This window comes from Microchirus variegatus, assembly GCF_963457635.1.
Source record: "Microchirus variegatus genome assembly, chromosome: 16".
Classification (NCBI taxonomy): domain Eukaryota; kingdom Metazoa; phylum Chordata; class Actinopteri; order Pleuronectiformes; family Soleidae; genus Microchirus; species Microchirus variegatus.
Window position 1 is genome coordinate 9,808,871 of NC_139817.1, and position 18,341 is coordinate 9,827,211.

The 18,341-nt window shown below is 42.5% G+C and overlaps 1 protein-coding gene across 1 annotated transcript in view; it reads left to right on the top strand.

Moving 5' to 3' along the window:
- Positions 1-201: 201 nt before the first annotated feature.
- exd3 (exonuclease 3'-5' domain containing 3) overlaps positions 202-18,341 on the top strand; it is a gene marked incomplete at both ends in the record, with an annotated part of 37,774 nt that continues 19,634 nt past the window's right edge. The window contains 18 exons of the mRNA XM_083902299.1: positions 202-271; positions 3,652-3,716; positions 4,641-4,802; positions 4,911-5,096; positions 5,190-5,243; positions 5,325-5,464; positions 5,546-5,652; positions 5,780-5,853; positions 5,935-5,973; positions 6,121-6,287; positions 6,964-7,111; positions 7,189-7,387; positions 7,473-7,582; positions 8,065-8,248; positions 8,361-8,530; positions 9,319-9,537; positions 9,648-9,701; positions 9,779-9,910. Of these exons, the coding sequence (XP_083758425.1) occupies positions 202-271; positions 3,652-3,716; positions 4,641-4,802; positions 4,911-5,096; positions 5,190-5,243; positions 5,325-5,464; positions 5,546-5,652; positions 5,780-5,853; positions 5,935-5,973; positions 6,121-6,287; positions 6,964-7,111; positions 7,189-7,387; positions 7,473-7,582; positions 8,065-8,248; positions 8,361-8,530; positions 9,319-9,537; positions 9,648-9,701; positions 9,779-9,910 (2,280 nt within the window). The remainder of the gene's footprint in view (positions 272-3,651; positions 3,717-4,640; positions 4,803-4,910; positions 5,097-5,189; positions 5,244-5,324; positions 5,465-5,545; positions 5,653-5,779; positions 5,854-5,934; positions 5,974-6,120; positions 6,288-6,963; positions 7,112-7,188; positions 7,388-7,472; positions 7,583-8,064; positions 8,249-8,360; positions 8,531-9,318; positions 9,538-9,647; positions 9,702-9,778; positions 9,911-18,341) is intronic.

An 18,341-nucleotide genomic window follows, 5' to 3' on the forward strand; every position in this document is an offset into this window, starting at 1 on the left:
TCCCGATAATTCATATTAATTCGTGTACCTACTAACTCCATTGTGTCGGTTGGTTGGTTTTTACCGAATAAATACCTACAGGAGTACAGCAACGTATGCTCGGGTGTCTGGAAAGAACGTTTTCGTACCTGACTGGGCTTTGACCAACTCTGGTTTGCTGGATAAGCACAGAGGAAGTGTTATGCGCTTAGTCACCGCTAGATGGGGGTAAAATATAACAAAACCACTTCACTGCAGGTGCTGTTGGTTCTGCATGCTGCTGTTCCCACAGGTATCTCCACCATCCCATCATCGTGTGCATTTTGCTGGGACGGTGCTGAGTGCCAAATCCCTCCTCCAGGGCCTGCAGACGTTCAGACAGGGAGAAACAACCATACTTCAGGCTTTAAAAAAACATCCTCAGTATGAAATCTCTTCTCACAGCCAGCTGGCACATTGCCCTTTCTCAGGCTGCTGTTCCCACAGGTTTCTGTCTGTGTGTCTGTGGAGTTATCTTATCAGCAAAACTGGTTCACAATCATAATGAGGCACTGAGCAGATCTCATGTCCATGTAAAGTTTGAAAAGTGTCCGATTGATCCGTGCAGATTATAACATAACACATCTAAATAAATTCTGCGACAATCCTTTGGGTCGGGAGGCATGTACAAAACTACACGTGTTGAGAGCTTCAGCCATTTTAACAGATGGTGTATCCTTACTTCCTTTTCTTGGGCAAAAGTGGTGATGAAGATGAAAAGCAAAAATACAAGTTTTCAACTATATTTTTACATTTGAGTTTGAAAAAATGTTGTGAGCGTGATCTCCTATTTACACAGCACTGAATTAGTATTGTATACCTTTCCCTACAGTGACAGCACAAGATCCCGTGGACAGAAATGAGCCATTCTACATCAGAGGCAACAGGTTGGTATTACAGTTGTCCCTTTTTAAGCATACGAGCAGTGTAAATGTACAGACGCCACAGGTACAAAAGTCTGTCAATTAGATCAGATTACATAGCTATACAGTTGTTATATATGTGTAAGCTTAACTGCAGTTAAGCTGCTGATGAGTTAAATCACCTCTGGCCTCTGTTTTATGTTTTATATTTCTCAGTAAGACATTTCAGTTCTTGTATAAATAATCTTAGATCATTTAATCCTAGCTTTGTTTGCCTTTGTTCAAAACATGAAGAACTCCCTAAGTCTAAAGTGCAATTGGCATCCTTGTCTTTTTCATTGTCGAGTTTGTAGGTATGTGTCAGTCCACACTGGCATGTAAAACAAGTTGCAGTGAGTGAGTGGATTTTGGAGAGGTAATTAACATATCACATAAACACTGTTTTAATAGGAATCAAATTCAGCTGGTACTCTCCTCATTTTCAAGAATCTGTAATAGCACCTGTTGAAAGCCCCCTTTTTTTTATATGAGCACCGACAACAAAATAGAAAACAAGAGAAACACTTGCGGAGGAATGTCATGGCATTTTTCCAATGCAGTTGAGCCACTTGCACAACCACTTCCAAGTCACACTGACGCTGTTTTGGTGGCGGCAGTGACACCAAATGCCACATTTAGACACTTGATCTTTGTGTTTCCTTTATTTTGGCAGCTGCCTGGCAACAAGTTTTTAGCCCAGGCCCGTTGATTTAATCTCTGTCTAATTTTACTGAAATTTAAGTGTCACTCTTAGTTTTTTTCCCCAAGAGTGGCAGACAAGGGTGGTGTCAGATTACTTCAAAATCCACTTAGTGAAAACAGTATTTTTCTTATATTTCAAATTCTTTGGCATCAAAGAATAAAAGAGAAACCTTTACCTTCTCAGGGTTGATTGAGTCCATGCACTGTATGTGTCTCCATGTATTTGTATGTAGTGATGGGCTTATTATGTTGTAATGAATGGGGAGCCTCTAGCTCTGTCATTCACCCACCATTCACGATTATAAAGAAACTACTTGCTCCACATTCCTCTCCTCTTTGCTACTTCTCTGTCTGCTCCTCACACAAACAGTGAGGCCAAACTGAAGTGGATTGTGCTGTTTGTTTTTGTGTGAGTCTCTGTGCACATATGCATGTTCGTTACCGAAATGAATTGGTTAGAGTAGGGTTTATATCACCAGAGAGTCATGGAGAAAAGCAAAGGCAACTTTGTCATGCAGATGTTTGAAATTGAAGGACCCTTTATTGGAACATAGCTGTGTCCTTTGTACATCAGTCTATTCTGTAATCTCTACAAATCCGGTCTACACTGGTGTTGACCGTTTTCCACGGCATGCTGTAATGTTGCTGGCAAAGCAGTGACATCATGGTGAGATGCTGAAGTGTAGCTAAACATGAAAAGGTTCCTCCTCTGAAAAAATAAAAAAGCAGATTTCCCAAGCAACATCAAAGGAACTGGAAATAGTGAATGATTTGGAAATGTGTGGCTTGTTTGGAAGTGAAAGTGCACAAATCGATTGCATTCTCAAAGTTGAGAAACAAAGAGCAGAGAAAGTTGCATTGAAAATAGGGAAATGTGGTAAAAAAAAAGAACAGAAAAGGAATTGAGACAGAATTTGTGATTTTTTAAAAGAGAAGCTTACTGTAGCCGAAGCTGAGAGGGTGCACCTGGATGATAAATACAACATTCCCCTGCACTTAAAGGTAAAACGTTGTAATGGTCTTCAAGAGACATTATGAAAGAGAGATGTAGTAAAAAAGAGGCCTATGTAGAGTAAGGGAGAGGCCTTTTGGTCGGCTTTCCCAGGCTATGCATCAGGAAGGCTGTATTTTTTACACCATGACCACTGCATAGCCCTTTCCTGGGGAAATCCGAGACAAAATTCGAGAGAGGCTGCTGCTGGGAGGGAGAGGAGAACAGGAAAACTAGCCCGGGGAAGGAGGGGAGGTAGGGGGGCAGGTACGGTGAAGCCCACACAGCAAGAACGACAGAGAATGAAGCTGAATCTTTTGGGAATTCTCAGAGAGACATATGCAAAGGCAGATGGACACAAAACATGAAACACACGTGCATGCATCTCCTGGTTGCAACAGCCCTTTTACCTACTGTAGCCTTCCCCAAAAAAATGGCCCCCGAGAGTCTCTAGAGTATTTTGGCTGCAGATTCAGCTGGAATGCAGAGCTAATGCTGCGTTCCTCTACTATCCATCCAGCCTCAGCTGTTAATCCGATGATACGGCTGCTCTGTTGTGCCTGTTACAGAAATAATATTTGACGTTATGGCTGCTCAGCTATGCCCGTTTTAACAAACAGCATTTCCAAGTATATTGCATTACCTATAAGCTAAGATTTAGGTTGGGACTAAAGCAAGGTATTTCAGGAGTTTGTCTTTTTGGTACCCAGTTTTTAAGGGCATTGGTGAATCCATTTAGGAGTTTTAGAATTGTTGTTATGATCTGTTCCAAACTAAAATGGTGTGTGGAGGATATCTATAGCATAAATCTTTAAAAAATATGTCATTTCCAGCTTAAACTCTGGAGGTTTTAAATAATTTTCTCAAATTCGAATCAGAAGATCCCAATGATGAGCATCAATGAGACCCAAAATGGAACCAAAGACCAAAGAATGAAAGAAATGGCCAGGAGGTTAGATTTCTTGATGGGCTGACAGAGTTCAAAGGTCAGGAGTGAAACTCCACCTCATCAGTGCATGTGTGTATATGATCCCCCAGGTCTTGACCCTGCCGTGCTGAGAGACCAACTCTTCGAACTATGGAACGGGAAAGATCTGCAGTCGGTCAGTCACATTCACAGCATTTATCAGTTCCACACATGCAATATTGAGTTTGTGTGGAGATGGAGAGATTGGAGAGTCCTTGTGAAACTAAAAGGAAAACTACGCACATGAATTAAAGAGAGACAGAGTTTACTAACATGTTTAAATGAAGCTCACCACTGTGTGAGTGAATGCGTGCATGTGTGAGTTAATGAGGAAACCAGAGTGTCTGTCAGTAGGAAGGAAGGAATTTGTGTTGCACCGAATGAACTTGAGATCTGTGTGAGGAGGATATTGAGTGGATAACATCTGTTTTGCAAATTAAGACACAGTGTGAAGCATTCTCACACAGATATTATTTTCTCATGAAGGAAATTCGTAATGCCAGAGTTTGCAGTCCTAAGCCCGAGACCTAAAATGTGTCATAATCCTGTGTCTGCAGGGTCAGTAGAGGGACATAAACGCTCTCTCTCTTCACATTCTGATGTGTCCCAGCTTGTCCAAACCTAACCTAATTCAACCAATAACTGTGACGCAACTGCTGAAAAAGATTTACGAGAAAAAAGTAAACATTTTACTGAAAAGTTGATAGTTTTATGTCCTGGATGGATACCAGTGTGATTGACCGCAAGTATTGTCCAATAGGTGTTGGTCAAATCCTGACTGTCAAGGCTTCAACATTAGAGTTAGTTTTGGAGCTTGTAAACAGTGTCTACTTTTTCAAAGTTGGTATCTCTTGAAAACACTCTTAGAAATGTGTTTGATTAAAACTTAAATTATATAGGAGGTAAAGGAGTCGACAACATTCGCGGTTCTTTTGAGATTCCCATCTCATGAAACACGAGACACCAGAGATTATCGTTGTTTTAACAGAAAATACCACGTTTATAGGCTTTTATATAGTATTCAGCTTTTCCTTATATGTTTTTTTCTACTTCCCCACAGCTACATTGTGCAGCCATTCAGGGATTTTCAGAGCTGTACGAGCCTCTAGAGGCCCTGCTAACAATCCTGGAAAGCTGTCCGGGCAAACAGAAGGGTCGGAGCCACACCCTTGCCTTTCAGATACTCGTGGAATTCCAGACGTGGGTGAAGGAGCATCCTCAGGTTAGTTGAGATCCGTCAAAGAAACTGCAGAGATGTATCACAGACACTGAGTTCACGCTTTTAATCTCTGTATGAAGTTAAGTAGTCATTATTGTCTCTTCCACCCAGGTGACCCTAAGTTCAAAATCAGAATGCGACGCACTGACGCTTCAGAATCGTGCTCTGCGTTTACTGACTGACACTCATGGCGGCTTTATTGAGAACCTTATAAACATCTACCACCTCGCGTCCTTGGACCCGGCAGTACTCCGGCTGCACATTGTGAGCTTGCAGACTATCCACTGCTACAAAGAGGTGGGTGCCTCTTTTTTTTTAGACATTTTTACGGCAGAAATATTTCAGACATAGCTGTAAAACAAACAAATGCTTATTTATGTTTTTCCACAGGCAGCTGTGCTCTGCATAAAATTTAACTTACAGAAGGACATGGATATGGAAGAGGTGAGACAACTATTTGTGCATGGAGATATTGTCTATTGGCACACTCACCGACTCACTGTCTCTCATAATTTTCTCCTGCAGATGTGCGTACCATTAATCCTGCAGGATAAGCTGTCGTTGGCAGAGTCGTTCGTCACAGGCCACCGTCATCTAGAGCAACAGCTTGTGGCGCTGCTCGACTCCTGGTGCCACCCCAGCTTCACTGTAGAGGAGATAAGCAGGTATGGAATGTGTGTGAGTGCATAGCGTGACTCTGTATACACAGTAACATCTGAATGATCATGTCCCATGTGTTTGCCCAGGCGGTTTCCTCACCTCTCACTCTCCAAACACTGCATGGGCCTGATCAAGCCCAAAATCCTCTCCAAACACGTCGTACGACTTGTTGAGAAATTCAACATTGACCAAGGTGTGTGTGTATGTGTGTGTGTGTGTGTGTGTGTGTGTGTGATGAGGCACATGTGCCTGTTTTCATGATGTATGTATTTATCTGTGTGTGAGGCAGAAATGATGGTAATCTTGTGTCTTTGGCACAGAACTTTGTCCCAATGCTCTGCACAAGAGGAGACTGGACTCTTTACGCTTCCTCATGTACAAGAGGTTTGTGGAGGTAATGGATGTTACTGCAAAATTACAATATTAGTGATTCATTTAATGAGGGACATATAATAAGGGTATGTTCAACTTTCAGAAAGGCATGACCGAGGAGAACTGGAGTGACCATGTACAGGTCAGTTTATGCTTATGTTTTGACATGACAATGACCTCAACTCCTCTTTATATATTATATATATTATATATATATATATATATATATATATATGTATATATATGTATGTGTTAGTACATGGTGCAGACGTGTATTCTTTCTGTTTAGTTTGTAGTGTCAGATGACCACGAGCTGCAGATTAAACTGGTGGAGTTGTTGGTGCAGTATTGTGACCGCAGGACAGCATCTCAGTGGTCACTGAAATACAACATCCCCAGAAATCGGCTTCCCTTCGGGGTATGGGACACGCAACAGAGTCTACCACCCCATCTACAGTAAGTTATCTAAATAAGTTCACTGCCGTTTGGGGTCAAATGTCCTTGTTTTTGAAGGAAAAGCACTTTATTTCAATGAATATAACATTAAATGAATCAGAAATACACTCTATACATTGTTAATGTGGTAAATGACTATTCTAGCTGCAAACGTCTGGTTTTTAATGGAAATTGTACATAGGTGTATGGAGGCCCATTTCCAGCAACCATCTCTCCAGTGTTCTAATGGTACATTGTGTTTGCTAATCGCGTTAGAAGACTTTTGAATGATTAGAAAATCCTTGTGCAGTTATGTTAGCACAGCTAAAAACAGTTTTGCTGGTTGTTTGACAAAAGCAAAGTTTGAAGGGCAAAATTATTATTTTGAATAAAAATCATTATTTCTAATCTTGGAAACTTGGAAACATTGTATAGGTGACCCCAAACTTTTGAACGGTAGTGTATGTGTAGTTGAAGTTATTCCTGAACTGTACGTCTTTCTTTCAAACTATAATATTGCAATTCACTTTGGTTCAATCTGTTATCACCAGTGTGAAACAGAATTACTTACTTACTACGTAGAATTACTACGCCACATATCTGATCTGCCATTGAGACACAAACTGAAGGGTGGGACAAGTGTGATACAATGTGCGCACTCACAATAACTCACAATAAGTTTCTCTCCTGTGCTCAGACAGATATGTGATTCAGCACAAACCGAGGACTGGATTCCGTCTCCGCTTCACTGTCAGAGGTTTTACCAGGTGCCGCTCGCCAAAGACAAGGTTCACTTTGTGAAAACGGTAGAGGATCTTCAGAGATGTCGAAACGTCTTGCTGAAGGTAGATTCTTAGAAGAGAGGGAAGCTCTTTCCTCTTTTTTTTCACGACTTAATGACTACCTCTTTATCCTTTTTTAGGAAGGTGTTACAGTTGGAGTTGACATGGAGTGGCAGCCGACATTTGGTTGCTTCTCAAATCAGCAAGTTGCTCTGATACAGCTTGCAGTGTTTGACCAGGTTTTCTTATTGGACCTCTGTGCAAACGGATTCTGCCAGCACCCAGATACTATTAGTTTCATCCGGAGCTTGTTCTCTCAAAGAAATATCTCTAAACTGGGTAAGCAGCAGTCTCCATAAAGGTCTAATCAAATTCATTTAAAGCATTTTTGTCACTCACTTTTCTCCTTTTATTTAAAATTTAGGTTATGGTATGGCTGGGGATCTCAAGTGTCTCTTGGCCACCTGGCACCAGCTTTTAGAGGAGCCTCTGAAGATGGAGGGGGTGATTGATCTTCTTCGAGTACATCAAAAGGTAATTGTATCTTGTCATTCCAACTGAGAAAGACACAATTAGGTTAATGGTCCTCTTTAAATGATTAGGGGGTTATGCGAGGTTATGTCAACTCTGTCGTTAAAGTGAGTGTTGTCCTTTGCTGTATTTGGAAGCTGCAGCCCAGCGTTTAGTCTGAGATGCATGTACGAGCTGAGCTCACAGCGGTCTCTGAGGGGGACAGGAATGTGGAAATTGCAACAACGGCCAGTAACTGATGAGGTTTCTTCACCATCTGCTGGAGCAGACTGCATGTTGCAGGACTTGAGGAATGCAAAACACATTTCGTAAAAAAAAAAGAATCACAGGGAATGTTTGGTTGTTGTTGTTGGACATGAATAGGAAGGGACTATTACACTAAAAGGTATATTTGTTGGAGCCTTGCGTGCAAGAGCAGGGAAATTATTAAATAATAATTGGTTCTGGGAGAAATGTCGAACTTTGCTTTGTAATTCTTTGTACAGATGCAGAGTAGTAAGGGGAGGAGGATTCAGAATGGCTCTAAAGAAGTGCTTGTTGGAGAGAATTCAGCAGAAAAAGGCCTCAGTTTACTGGTACAACAGGTCCTGGGAAAACCACTGGACAAAATGGAGCAGATGTCCAACTGGGAGAAACGTCCGCTGCGCATCAGCCAAATTAGATATGCAGGTAAGCGATTATGCAAGATGCACAATGACAGAGACAGATGGTCCCTGGTTTTGTCATAATAGAATATCACAAACCCTTTTTCTTTTTCCCTCTGCGTTTCTAAACCTTCCAGTGGCAGATGCCTGCTGTTTGCTGGATGTGTACTCTGTCCTTTCCAGCAACGCAGCTCACTTCGGGCTGCCAGCTGACCTGAGCAGCGTCTTTTCAAGCCATTCAGAAAAGAGCGGAGAAGACAAAACACTGAAGGAGAAGAAACAGAAGAAACAGACTCTTGGCCAAGAGGTTAGGGTTCTCTTGCCATTTTCCACAGCGAATGATGTTATTGACAGGGTTCATTTAGTTTTATGTGGTTGCTATCAACACCAAATGCTATGAAGTGTAGGATGTGAAGTCGTATGGGGAAAAAAACAACTTTCCTATTCGGTCAAAGCAAAGAGGAGAACATGAAGCTGAGGAAATCTGTCTTTCTTTGTACTTTTTTGAGGTAGATGTCAGACAGATGGATGTTTTTGTAGCTTGACAGGTTGATTTGAGGAGTGGGAACTTTGATTTATGAGAAAAGAAAATGTGGAAACCAGAATCGTTTTATGATTTAACCTGTTTTTGACCTGACCTTGGCTGTTTGAATCTGACTCTGAGTAAGTGTTGTGTTGGTTTTGGGTTTTTCACAGGAATCTGCAGAAAACTTGTTGGTAACTTAAGGAGTTTTTTTATGATAAAGGGCACTTTAGTGCAACCTAAAGATCAGTCTATGAGATAATTCTTTTTTCACAGGCAGCGATCATGAATCAGAATCAGTCCTTTTCTCTTATAAAGAACCTATTGTTCTTATATGTATAACAATTCTTAGGGATGCAAAAACTCAGATCTTCTGAATACAAACCTCCAACCTGCAGGGAGGGGACAATATGTCTTTGACCGAGACCCTTCAGCAGTTCCTATCAGCTCCAAGGGGGGCACTTTTATAGCTCACCCCTGTGCTTTGTCCTCCCTGCACTGTGGTGTGAGTGAAAAGAAAATCCCCCTGTGGGGATCAGTTAAGTATCACATTTTTGTCTCTGTCCATTTAGGAATGTCAGGGGGCTCAGAGGGTCAGTCCCCCTCGCTCTGACACAGAGAAAGGCCTCCTGTGTGGCGAGAACCCCTCTGAAAATGCCCCCCTGCTGCCCCCACAGCAGTTGCGGGTGGTGTGTGACAACATGCTACAAGGACTTGGGAGGTACCTGCGCTGCTTAGGCGTTGATGTGGTCATGTTGGAGAGCACCGATGATCACAGACGAGCGGCGGAGGTGAGGATTTAGAGCTAGAAACGGAGGCAACAAACGCATACTGAGAGATGACAAAGTCTTCTACAAACACAAATATTAATGTATTTTTGTGTGTGTTTGTTGTCTGTTAGTTGGCACACGTGGAAGGCCGCGTTATACTCACATGTGGACAGCCGTTCCAAAGTGTAAGTAATAACAAATCGTTTTTTATATGCCTTTGTGTTCTTTACATGAACCCGCTTCTCTCTTTCCATGTCGACAGTTGCGTTCCCAGGTGGGCGAGGGTCGCTGTCTGTTACTTGACTGTTCAGAAAAGGCCAGAGACCAGGCTGTCCGAGTCCTCAGACACTTCAATGTCCAGCCCACTCCCAGCGATATATTCAGCCGTTGCCAGGTAGGAAAGCTCACATTAAAGCCGGGGTCATACGGTCTGTGTCCACAGAGGTCCGCTAGGGTCTGCGTGACGTCAGTTTTGTCAATCGCCTTATGCGGACAAACACGAGTACACCTCCATTTGCACTTTCCTGCCCAGTTTCCATCAATGAAGACGACGTACACTACCGTTCAAAAGTTTGGGGTCACCTATACAATTTGTTTGTGTTTTCCATTAAAAGTCACACTTTTATTAATCAGAAGAGTTGCAAAATGAATAGAAAATATAGTCAAGACATTCACAAGATTATAAATAATAATTTTGCCCTTCAAACTTTGCTTTTGTCAAAGAACCAGCAAAACTGTTTTCAGCTGTGCTGACATAATTTCACAAGGGTTTTCAAAGGTTTTCTAATCATCCAATAGCCTTCTAACGTGATTAGCAAACACAATGTACCATTAGAACACTGGAGAGATGTTTGCTTAAAATGGGAAGACAAACTTTTGAACGGTAGTGTATCCATGGAAACTTGAGGTGATGTGAGGAGGTACAGTGGTGCCCACACATGTGTAGCTCTGTGCTTGCAGAATGCAAAGACATACGAAAGAGGGTGAACTCCAGGAGATAAATCGCTGCTTCTGGAGTGGATTGTGAGCTTGAGTACGCATGTGTTGAACCTTCAGTTTGATATGAACAGAACCGCAGGCACGTACATGCAGAAATGCAGACGTGGAGCTTTATGATACAGTACGCAGGATAAAGTTTGCATCCACAGGTCTTGAGTGTGTCCTCAAGTGAGCATGACGTACATTCCATGAAGATCAATTAGAGCAATGGAGTTTGTGGGCATTTTACACACCTGTACTGTGAAAAATATTTGACCTCTCTTGACATTTTGAACAGCTGCAATCATAAAAGAAAAAAAATCTTTGCAACTTTTATGGTGTGAATAGTAGAAATACAGGGATTCATGTTACAAAGAAATCCATCTGTACAAAAATGTATGTACCAAATCCTTCCATGTTACAAACATAACAGTGTTTTAGGTATTCACTGCAAAAGAGCTATGATTACATACTCAAAACAAAGGGTGAATGCTTTCATTCCCATACTCGAGCAATATCTCTGTGGCTTTTGAAACTGCTGAACTGGTCCAGTTCCTTAATTATGAGAACAAAGCCTGTGGTCGCCGCGGTGAATTGTGCAATCCTGAATGAGAGAGAAATAAATAAATAATATACGATTAGAGGAAATGCAGAAAAAGGGGAAATTAACACCCTTTATTGCACTTGTTTGTTTTTTAGTATTGTCAGTGGAGGCAGCAGACAAAGGTGAGAGTCTTGGCATGGTGCACTCTGGCTTTTGATGTGTAATGTCCCCTCCTCCTCCTTTTAGAGTTGAAAAGAGTTGAAGTTAGTGGAGAATTCCTCTACTTGCCTTGGGGTTGTATTTATTCGTACATTTAAAATGGAATGAGAGATTAACAGTCAGATTATTGAAGCAATAATATGATTGTGAGTAAATTGCAGAATGCATTTCTGGGCTTGCGCATTTGTAAAGACCTGATATACTGTACCTTCATGCTGAAAGCAGCCAGTAGTGGCTAAATGACTAGTAGACTTCCTCCTTGCTTCCCTGTGGAGGTATTCTGTGCATTTCCAATCGGCAGGAGACCCAGGGCCAGACCCAGGAGACATTGGAGGGAATGCATTGCCCATCTGGCATGGAAGTCCCTCAGGATCCCCAGGAGTAGCTGGAGGATGAGGCAGGGAAGCTGGATGTCTGCAATACGTTGCTCAGCCCTCCTGCCACCTGAAACCTGATCTGTACAAGTATTGACACGGAGAAATAAATGCATAAACAAGACAAATTAATTGCAAAGAGGGAGGAGAATTAAACCTCAGGCGATTTCTAATACATTTTTCACCATGCCAGGAAACAAAAAATATGTGAGTGCACGTTATAGAAGGAGCGAGAAGAGAGTTTTAAACAGTGTAAAGCATTGTTCTAATTGAAAAGTTGGATCTGACCTGTAGACATCTCCCTGGGTGGCTGTTTAGGGAAACCTGTGCGTACTCTTGACGACGGCTGTGTTTGTGTGTGGTAGCAGTGAAGGACATTTTCTTAACTTGGGTGTTCTGGTATGCTCCTTGTCGGGGGCCCACAAATGTGTCAAGATACGCCACTGGGTTCATTTGCGTCAGACACAACCTGGACCACCTAGACTAGACCTCCTGTCCTGCTGACACAATGATGATGATGATGATGATGATGATGATGACACCAGAAAAATCAGTCTGGAACAGCCAGCAGCCAAATGGTCACCCACCTATGTGTCTCACACCGCTTCAAGGGGAAGTCTCTTTGATATATTATGACCAACGCAAGGACAAATGTGACCTCAAAAATCATTAGCAGCTCAGCCTTAGATCCTTACCATCACTTTACACCTTGAATATGAATGTCCACTTTTTTTGCACCATCAACTGGAGAAAAAACATCTGCTTTGAAGATAACAGGAACTAAGTGGAAAAACCACTGCCTTGAGCTTTTTAAGTATTCTTAATATGACACTTTTCATACATTAAATATTCAATGATTATGTTAAAGTGTAGATTTTAATGAATTTAAGGCCACATTTACATGATTAAATTGGAGAAACGTAATCTTAAAGATGCACTTCATGTTGTGTTGTTGGAAAGGAGTGTGTATTATAAAAGTAGTTGTGGATGATTTGTGTCGATAGGTGTGAGTGACAGACAGAGAGAGAGTGAGTGAGTGAGTGAGTGTGCTTTGCCCTGGGGGCTGCTCCATAGCCCACCCAGGCGAAGTTAACCCCTTTGTTATCTGACTGCAGGGCTCTGTGATTAGCAATGGATGGGTTAGTTTCACTCCCTTTGTCTCATGCACATACACCACTGATGAAAGTCACGAAGGAAGAGCGCACAGCGGAGAGGAGATTAACGGCAAACTTGAATGCGTGCGGGGAAATGGTTTATCTGTGTATCAATAGGCCCACAAAAGAGATCAACCTGGCATGGCAGAGGCTTTCTGCACACGGTGGATACACAGTAATTCGTAGAGAAACATTGAAAGACACCTTTTGTTGGTGACTGACTTATCATGAATGTAACTGGCTCCTCATTTCATCGATTTCAGCTACATTTATAGCTTTCAGTCTCCTCTGGCACAAATGAAAACTACAGGTTCTTAAGTTAACATTGTGACTGTGAACTATTTTATGTATGGTAACTCTAATTCCTGCGAAGGGACGGGAAGGGTACGAGGGTGGAGTGGCGCTTCGTCCACCGTAGTTCCCTTATCCAGATGTATCCTATATCCACCGCTAATGACTATGCTGCATCTATACTTTAAACACTCACACGCAAACACACGCAATTCTGCCATCAGATGACACACATTGGCCTTTTATAGAGACACGCAGAGGTAGCAGAGATTGCTCAGAGATAAACATTCACGCTCACACATGTACTGCTCTATTTACAAAACCCAGAAATTGACAAACACTGACTACACCACGCTCATGCACGCACAAGTTCCTCAGCACCTTTAATACACACACACACACACACACAGCACTTGAGTGCACAAACCACACACACTCAGACTCATTCGTAGACACTACTGCTGCAGAAACGCTGGTTCCCACGCACCAGACTACTGGGGAAGTGAAAACAAGAGCAACAGGAACCGCCACACCATGAGAGGGAGGGGTGGGAGAGATGGAGTGGTTAGCGAGAGGAAAAGGAGAGGGAGGGAGAGAGAAGTGAGAACAGAGGTGAAGGCAGCGAGGTAAAAACAGATGAAGAGAGAGAGAGAATGTGAATAGCAGTGAGAAAAAGTTAAAAGGAGCAAGTTGGTAAGATGGAGAGTAATGCACGGATTAGCTGTTGAGTTGAATCGATCAGTTTCTGTGAGAGTGAGAGGAAATAAATCCAATGAGAGTGCCTGTCCTACTAAAAGTGGACTTTTAAATACACATAAACATGTAAAATTGTACTACAAAGTCTAAACTAACACACCCAGATAATGCGATTAGGAGTTATTGCAGAGGCTGTTGCATGTACATGTTCAACCAGAAAAAAAATGAAATACAGATTGAGGAGGAAGAAAATGCCGAACTAATTTGAAGTTAATGGACAGTAGAAAGACACAGAATTGTGTCCAACATGTCCTGTCTTTACCTAAATAAAGGTGACGTATTGTCACCTAGCAAAGGAGAGTTGGACATATTTGGACGGTTGAAGAAGGACAGTCGTCCAAGTTAAATGTCACAGCTGTGGTCGTAGCTCGACTTAACCGAGCGAGTGAGGAAGAGAGCGAGGGAAAGAGTGTCTAGGAAAGGTGGCTGAGGAGGATGACGACGAGCCAAGGGGTGGAGGAGGGTGAGGTGATCGAGAAACTTGTATGCGCTTTGATCTACAAAGAGAGCCGCAGGATAAGAAACAGGAATGTGAGCGGTTTAGACACGTTTAAAGTTACCCTTCACTGGCTCTGTGCTCGCATGTGTGTGTGTGTGTGTGTATCTATTTGTCCGTATGCGAGTGTGCAGTTAAAGTTAGTCAGCATCAGGGTGTAAGTAGTGTGTGTGTGAAAAGAAAGAGGATGCTGTGCTTCTTATCGACTTGCATGTTCCTCACACCTTAACATAGCATTTGCAGATAACCACAAGAATGTCCCGTTTCTATAAGTTTTCAGTGTGTTTTCACACAGTGATGTCTTTTGTGCATGCACCGCTCTTTGTGGTGACAAAACAGGAGTCGAGTTAGTTTGCGCGTCCCTCCTATTTCCCACTCTCCCTCCTCCTCCTCCTCCTCCTGCTCTCGGGAGACTTGAGGGGAGCGACAACAAGAGAGGGGGGAGGAGGCAACGGTGGGGAAGGGGGAGGGCATTCCATAGGCACGCCAAGACATTCCGAGGGAAACCATCTCAAATATTTCCCACTGTGTGTGGCGAAGGCTCCGCTTCTCCTGTTACTCGTGCGCGCACTCACACATGAGCTCGCACAGTTTGAGAAAAGTGAACGCACGCGCTTGGAGAAAGTGGTGCGGCACACATAGCACAGGTCACTCTCACCACCGCTCTGTCTGATTTACACACATGTAGACAGTTAGCGGGGCACAGTTATGAGTGATTGATGGTCAGCCATGTACATCCACGTCCTTTGTCTGTTTTTCCGGAGGGTTGGGGACGTGCTGTCTGTCTGTCTTTCTGTCCGCAGGGGAGCCATTATAATAGCTGTGTCACTCTAAGGCACGACTTTATGAATGAATACGCAAGAGAGACATGACCACAAGTATTAAGCTTTCACTTAACTACACAGGGTGTCGTGTTTCTGGGGAGATGAGTCATTCATCGCAAATATGAAAGTACTCCTGTCTGCTTCACTGGGAAGCACTGTAAAAGTCACTGAAATCGAAGGGGAAAATGTCAGTCACGGTAATGAAAGACATACTTTGGACTAGGTGAAATGAACAATGAAGCCTTCATCTCAAAAGAAATGAGATTAAAGCATGAATGTTTGTCCTCATGTTAACATTTCAGCACCGTGAATCAAATACACTAAAGGCATTTTTCCAATGTTGTCTTAGCAGTGAACCTCTTACCCAAAAACAAGCTATGCTTCTTATGTCATGTTAGTCAGAGCTAGTCTTAGTCGGACTAACATACCTGGATAATGCGATTCATAGTCCAATTATTCTTGCATGTACACTGGACTGGAGTCCATCTCACCGTTCACTTTTGGTTTTCTGTGACCTAAAGGTCAATAGGAAACTAATTCAATGCACACTAACTTCTGACAGATACGGCGCCACATACACAGCCAATAAATACATTTTCTCCTCCGCATGTTTCAATCAGACTCTGCAAGTTGTCCGATGGCCTGTCCTAGTCAGACTACAGTCTTAGCTCAACTGTACATGTAAAAAAAATAACGTTTTGAACATACATTTGACCTTTGTTTACATTTCAAAGTTGCTTTTTACGACGCAGTAAATATCTGACAGTTGAGAAGCAGGCGTTTGATTTTGTTTCGAAGCAGTTTGAAAATCCCCCTGAAAAACCTGCAGCCTGTAACCTGTGGGATGTCCCTGAGTCATTTTCAATTTTATTCTCATGGCTGACAGAGCAGCCACAATAGCATTTACACACACACACACACACACACCAATAGATAAGGAAGATGATGAGCCATCAGTCACTCAAGTGTCTGGCTTAAAGAAATCATGCCTACTCTATTTTCCCACAGTCAGGTTGGCCCCAGGATAGCATAGCAGTGTAATGACACCTGTGTGTGAGTGGGCATGCATGATATGAATCTGTGCGTGTGTGCGTGTGTGCCAGTTTTATTTGCTCAAATGCTGCTGAGGTTTCTGTGATTGGCGTGGTGGTGGTAGCAGCTGTGGTAAATGTGTAGCATTTAAACAAAGGTCTGGCATCATTTTAAAGATTTGTCTGATTTCAAAAAAAACATCTTCTAGTGTTTCTCGCCTTCCTTTTGATGTTACACGTGAGGTTTGGGAAGGAAAGACATACGGAAGAAGCAGCATCAGATGCCTGAAGACATAGTTAAAGGGATACAGAAGGAAAAGAAGAGAAAGTACACACTGTACAACAGGTAGAATTGCGTACATGTTTCCCATATTTTATAGTTGTGTTCCAATACAGTGACTCAGAAATATGCATTTCTTTATTATCATTGCTAAAACAACACCTCTAATGGTGGATTAAGATTTCTACCCAGTACCATTGGTTTGCCAATCACATAATTGCCTTCCATGTCTGTCATAAAGTTTTACTGTGAACACACCCCTCACTCTCTCTCAGTCTCTGACAGACAAAGCATACTTTGCACAAACAATGAAATCTTTCTAAGTAGCAGTTATGGGTTGAATCTACTTAATTGGCAAGTAGCAAAGGCTACAATAAAAATGTTCTGCTTTTGTTTTATTCTTTTATGCAAATCTAAAAAAATGTTTTCTGTTCACTTGTACAGTAGAATATAACGTAGTTCATGTATTGATAGTGTTGCGTGGCAATCCTCCATCATATTTTAAATCTATTGCACGGTGGAAATTGAACTGGACCTTTACTTATTATTGCAAATAGTGCATCTATCTTATTCCACCATTGCTTTCCCTGTGTTTGTTGACTTTCTCTGTTCTTCCTGCATCCATGCCAACACTTTTCTTCCTTCTAGAGGTGGTTACTGATGACAGAAGCGTTAAACTTATTAAGCTCATATACCCCCACCCCAACCTGTCTAGGCATATGGCTGCACATTTTTGAGTCTGGTTCTGTCAGATTTCTTCCTGTTAAAAGTGAGTTTTATATAAAATCATATTACTTACAGGAAAAAACACTTTTATACCACAATTAAACAGACCACAATAACACATTTTTTAAAATCGCTTTGCATTGTGTAACCCCCCATTCATGGTTTTCCCTCTTTAGCTCCCCAACATTTCTTTCCTTCACTCATTTTCTGTCATATTTCCTCCTTGTATGGCTATATGCACACAAACGTGAGATTGCTGAATGCTCGTCTGGACGGAAACCATTCAACACCTGAGCTTTTAAAACCGAAAAGGTGTTTGTTTGAATGTCGGCTCTGCGTTGCCCTGTCACTCTCCATCGCTCCCGTACTCCCTTACCTCACCCATAGTTCTCACCCTGCCTCTCTGCTCTGCTCCACTCCCAGTCTCACTCTCCGTTTCAGATTAGCCAAGGCGAGGAATCCGGTGCAGCCGGCAGCTGGAATGTCCTGTTTGTCTTGCTCTGTGTTTGTGTATGTGTGTGTGTGTGTGTGTGTGTGTGGGAGAGAGAGAGAAGTTGGTGAGGCTGGTTGGTGCTTTTTGATGTGTTCCATTGTCTGAGAGCCAAGCTGCTTCCTGCCCTGCTTTCCCCAAAAGCCTGAGAGAAACCTAGAGGAAAAAAAGAGAAGATAGAGAAACTTCAAGAAAACATGACAGTGACAGACTTGACGTGGAGAGACGGAAACAAGAAAGGGGGTAATAATAAGAAAGCAAAGGGGGAAATGGGGGGGGGGGGAATGGGGTAGATGGCTAAGGTGGCAGAAAGTGATGGAGTGATGGAAAAGGGAGGAGAGAGTTAGAGAGGGAGGAAGAGAGGTGAGAAGGAAGGAGGGAGAGCTTCAATAGGGCTTTTCCTCCAAACACTAATACAATGAAGTAGTGCGTAATTTCCCATGTACCCCACACCCACACACACATGCATCCACACACACACACACGCACACACACATAAGTTTCTCATAGGTTACTTAGCATTATTCTCAATGCGGTTTTTCTGGAGCTATCACATTTTTTTCCCTCTCATGCCTGCTGCTCTCTGTTTCTGCGGTCTACGTGTGGTCTGACACTGCGAACAGCGCAGGCAATAAAGATATGACCGAGAAATAATTGCAAGC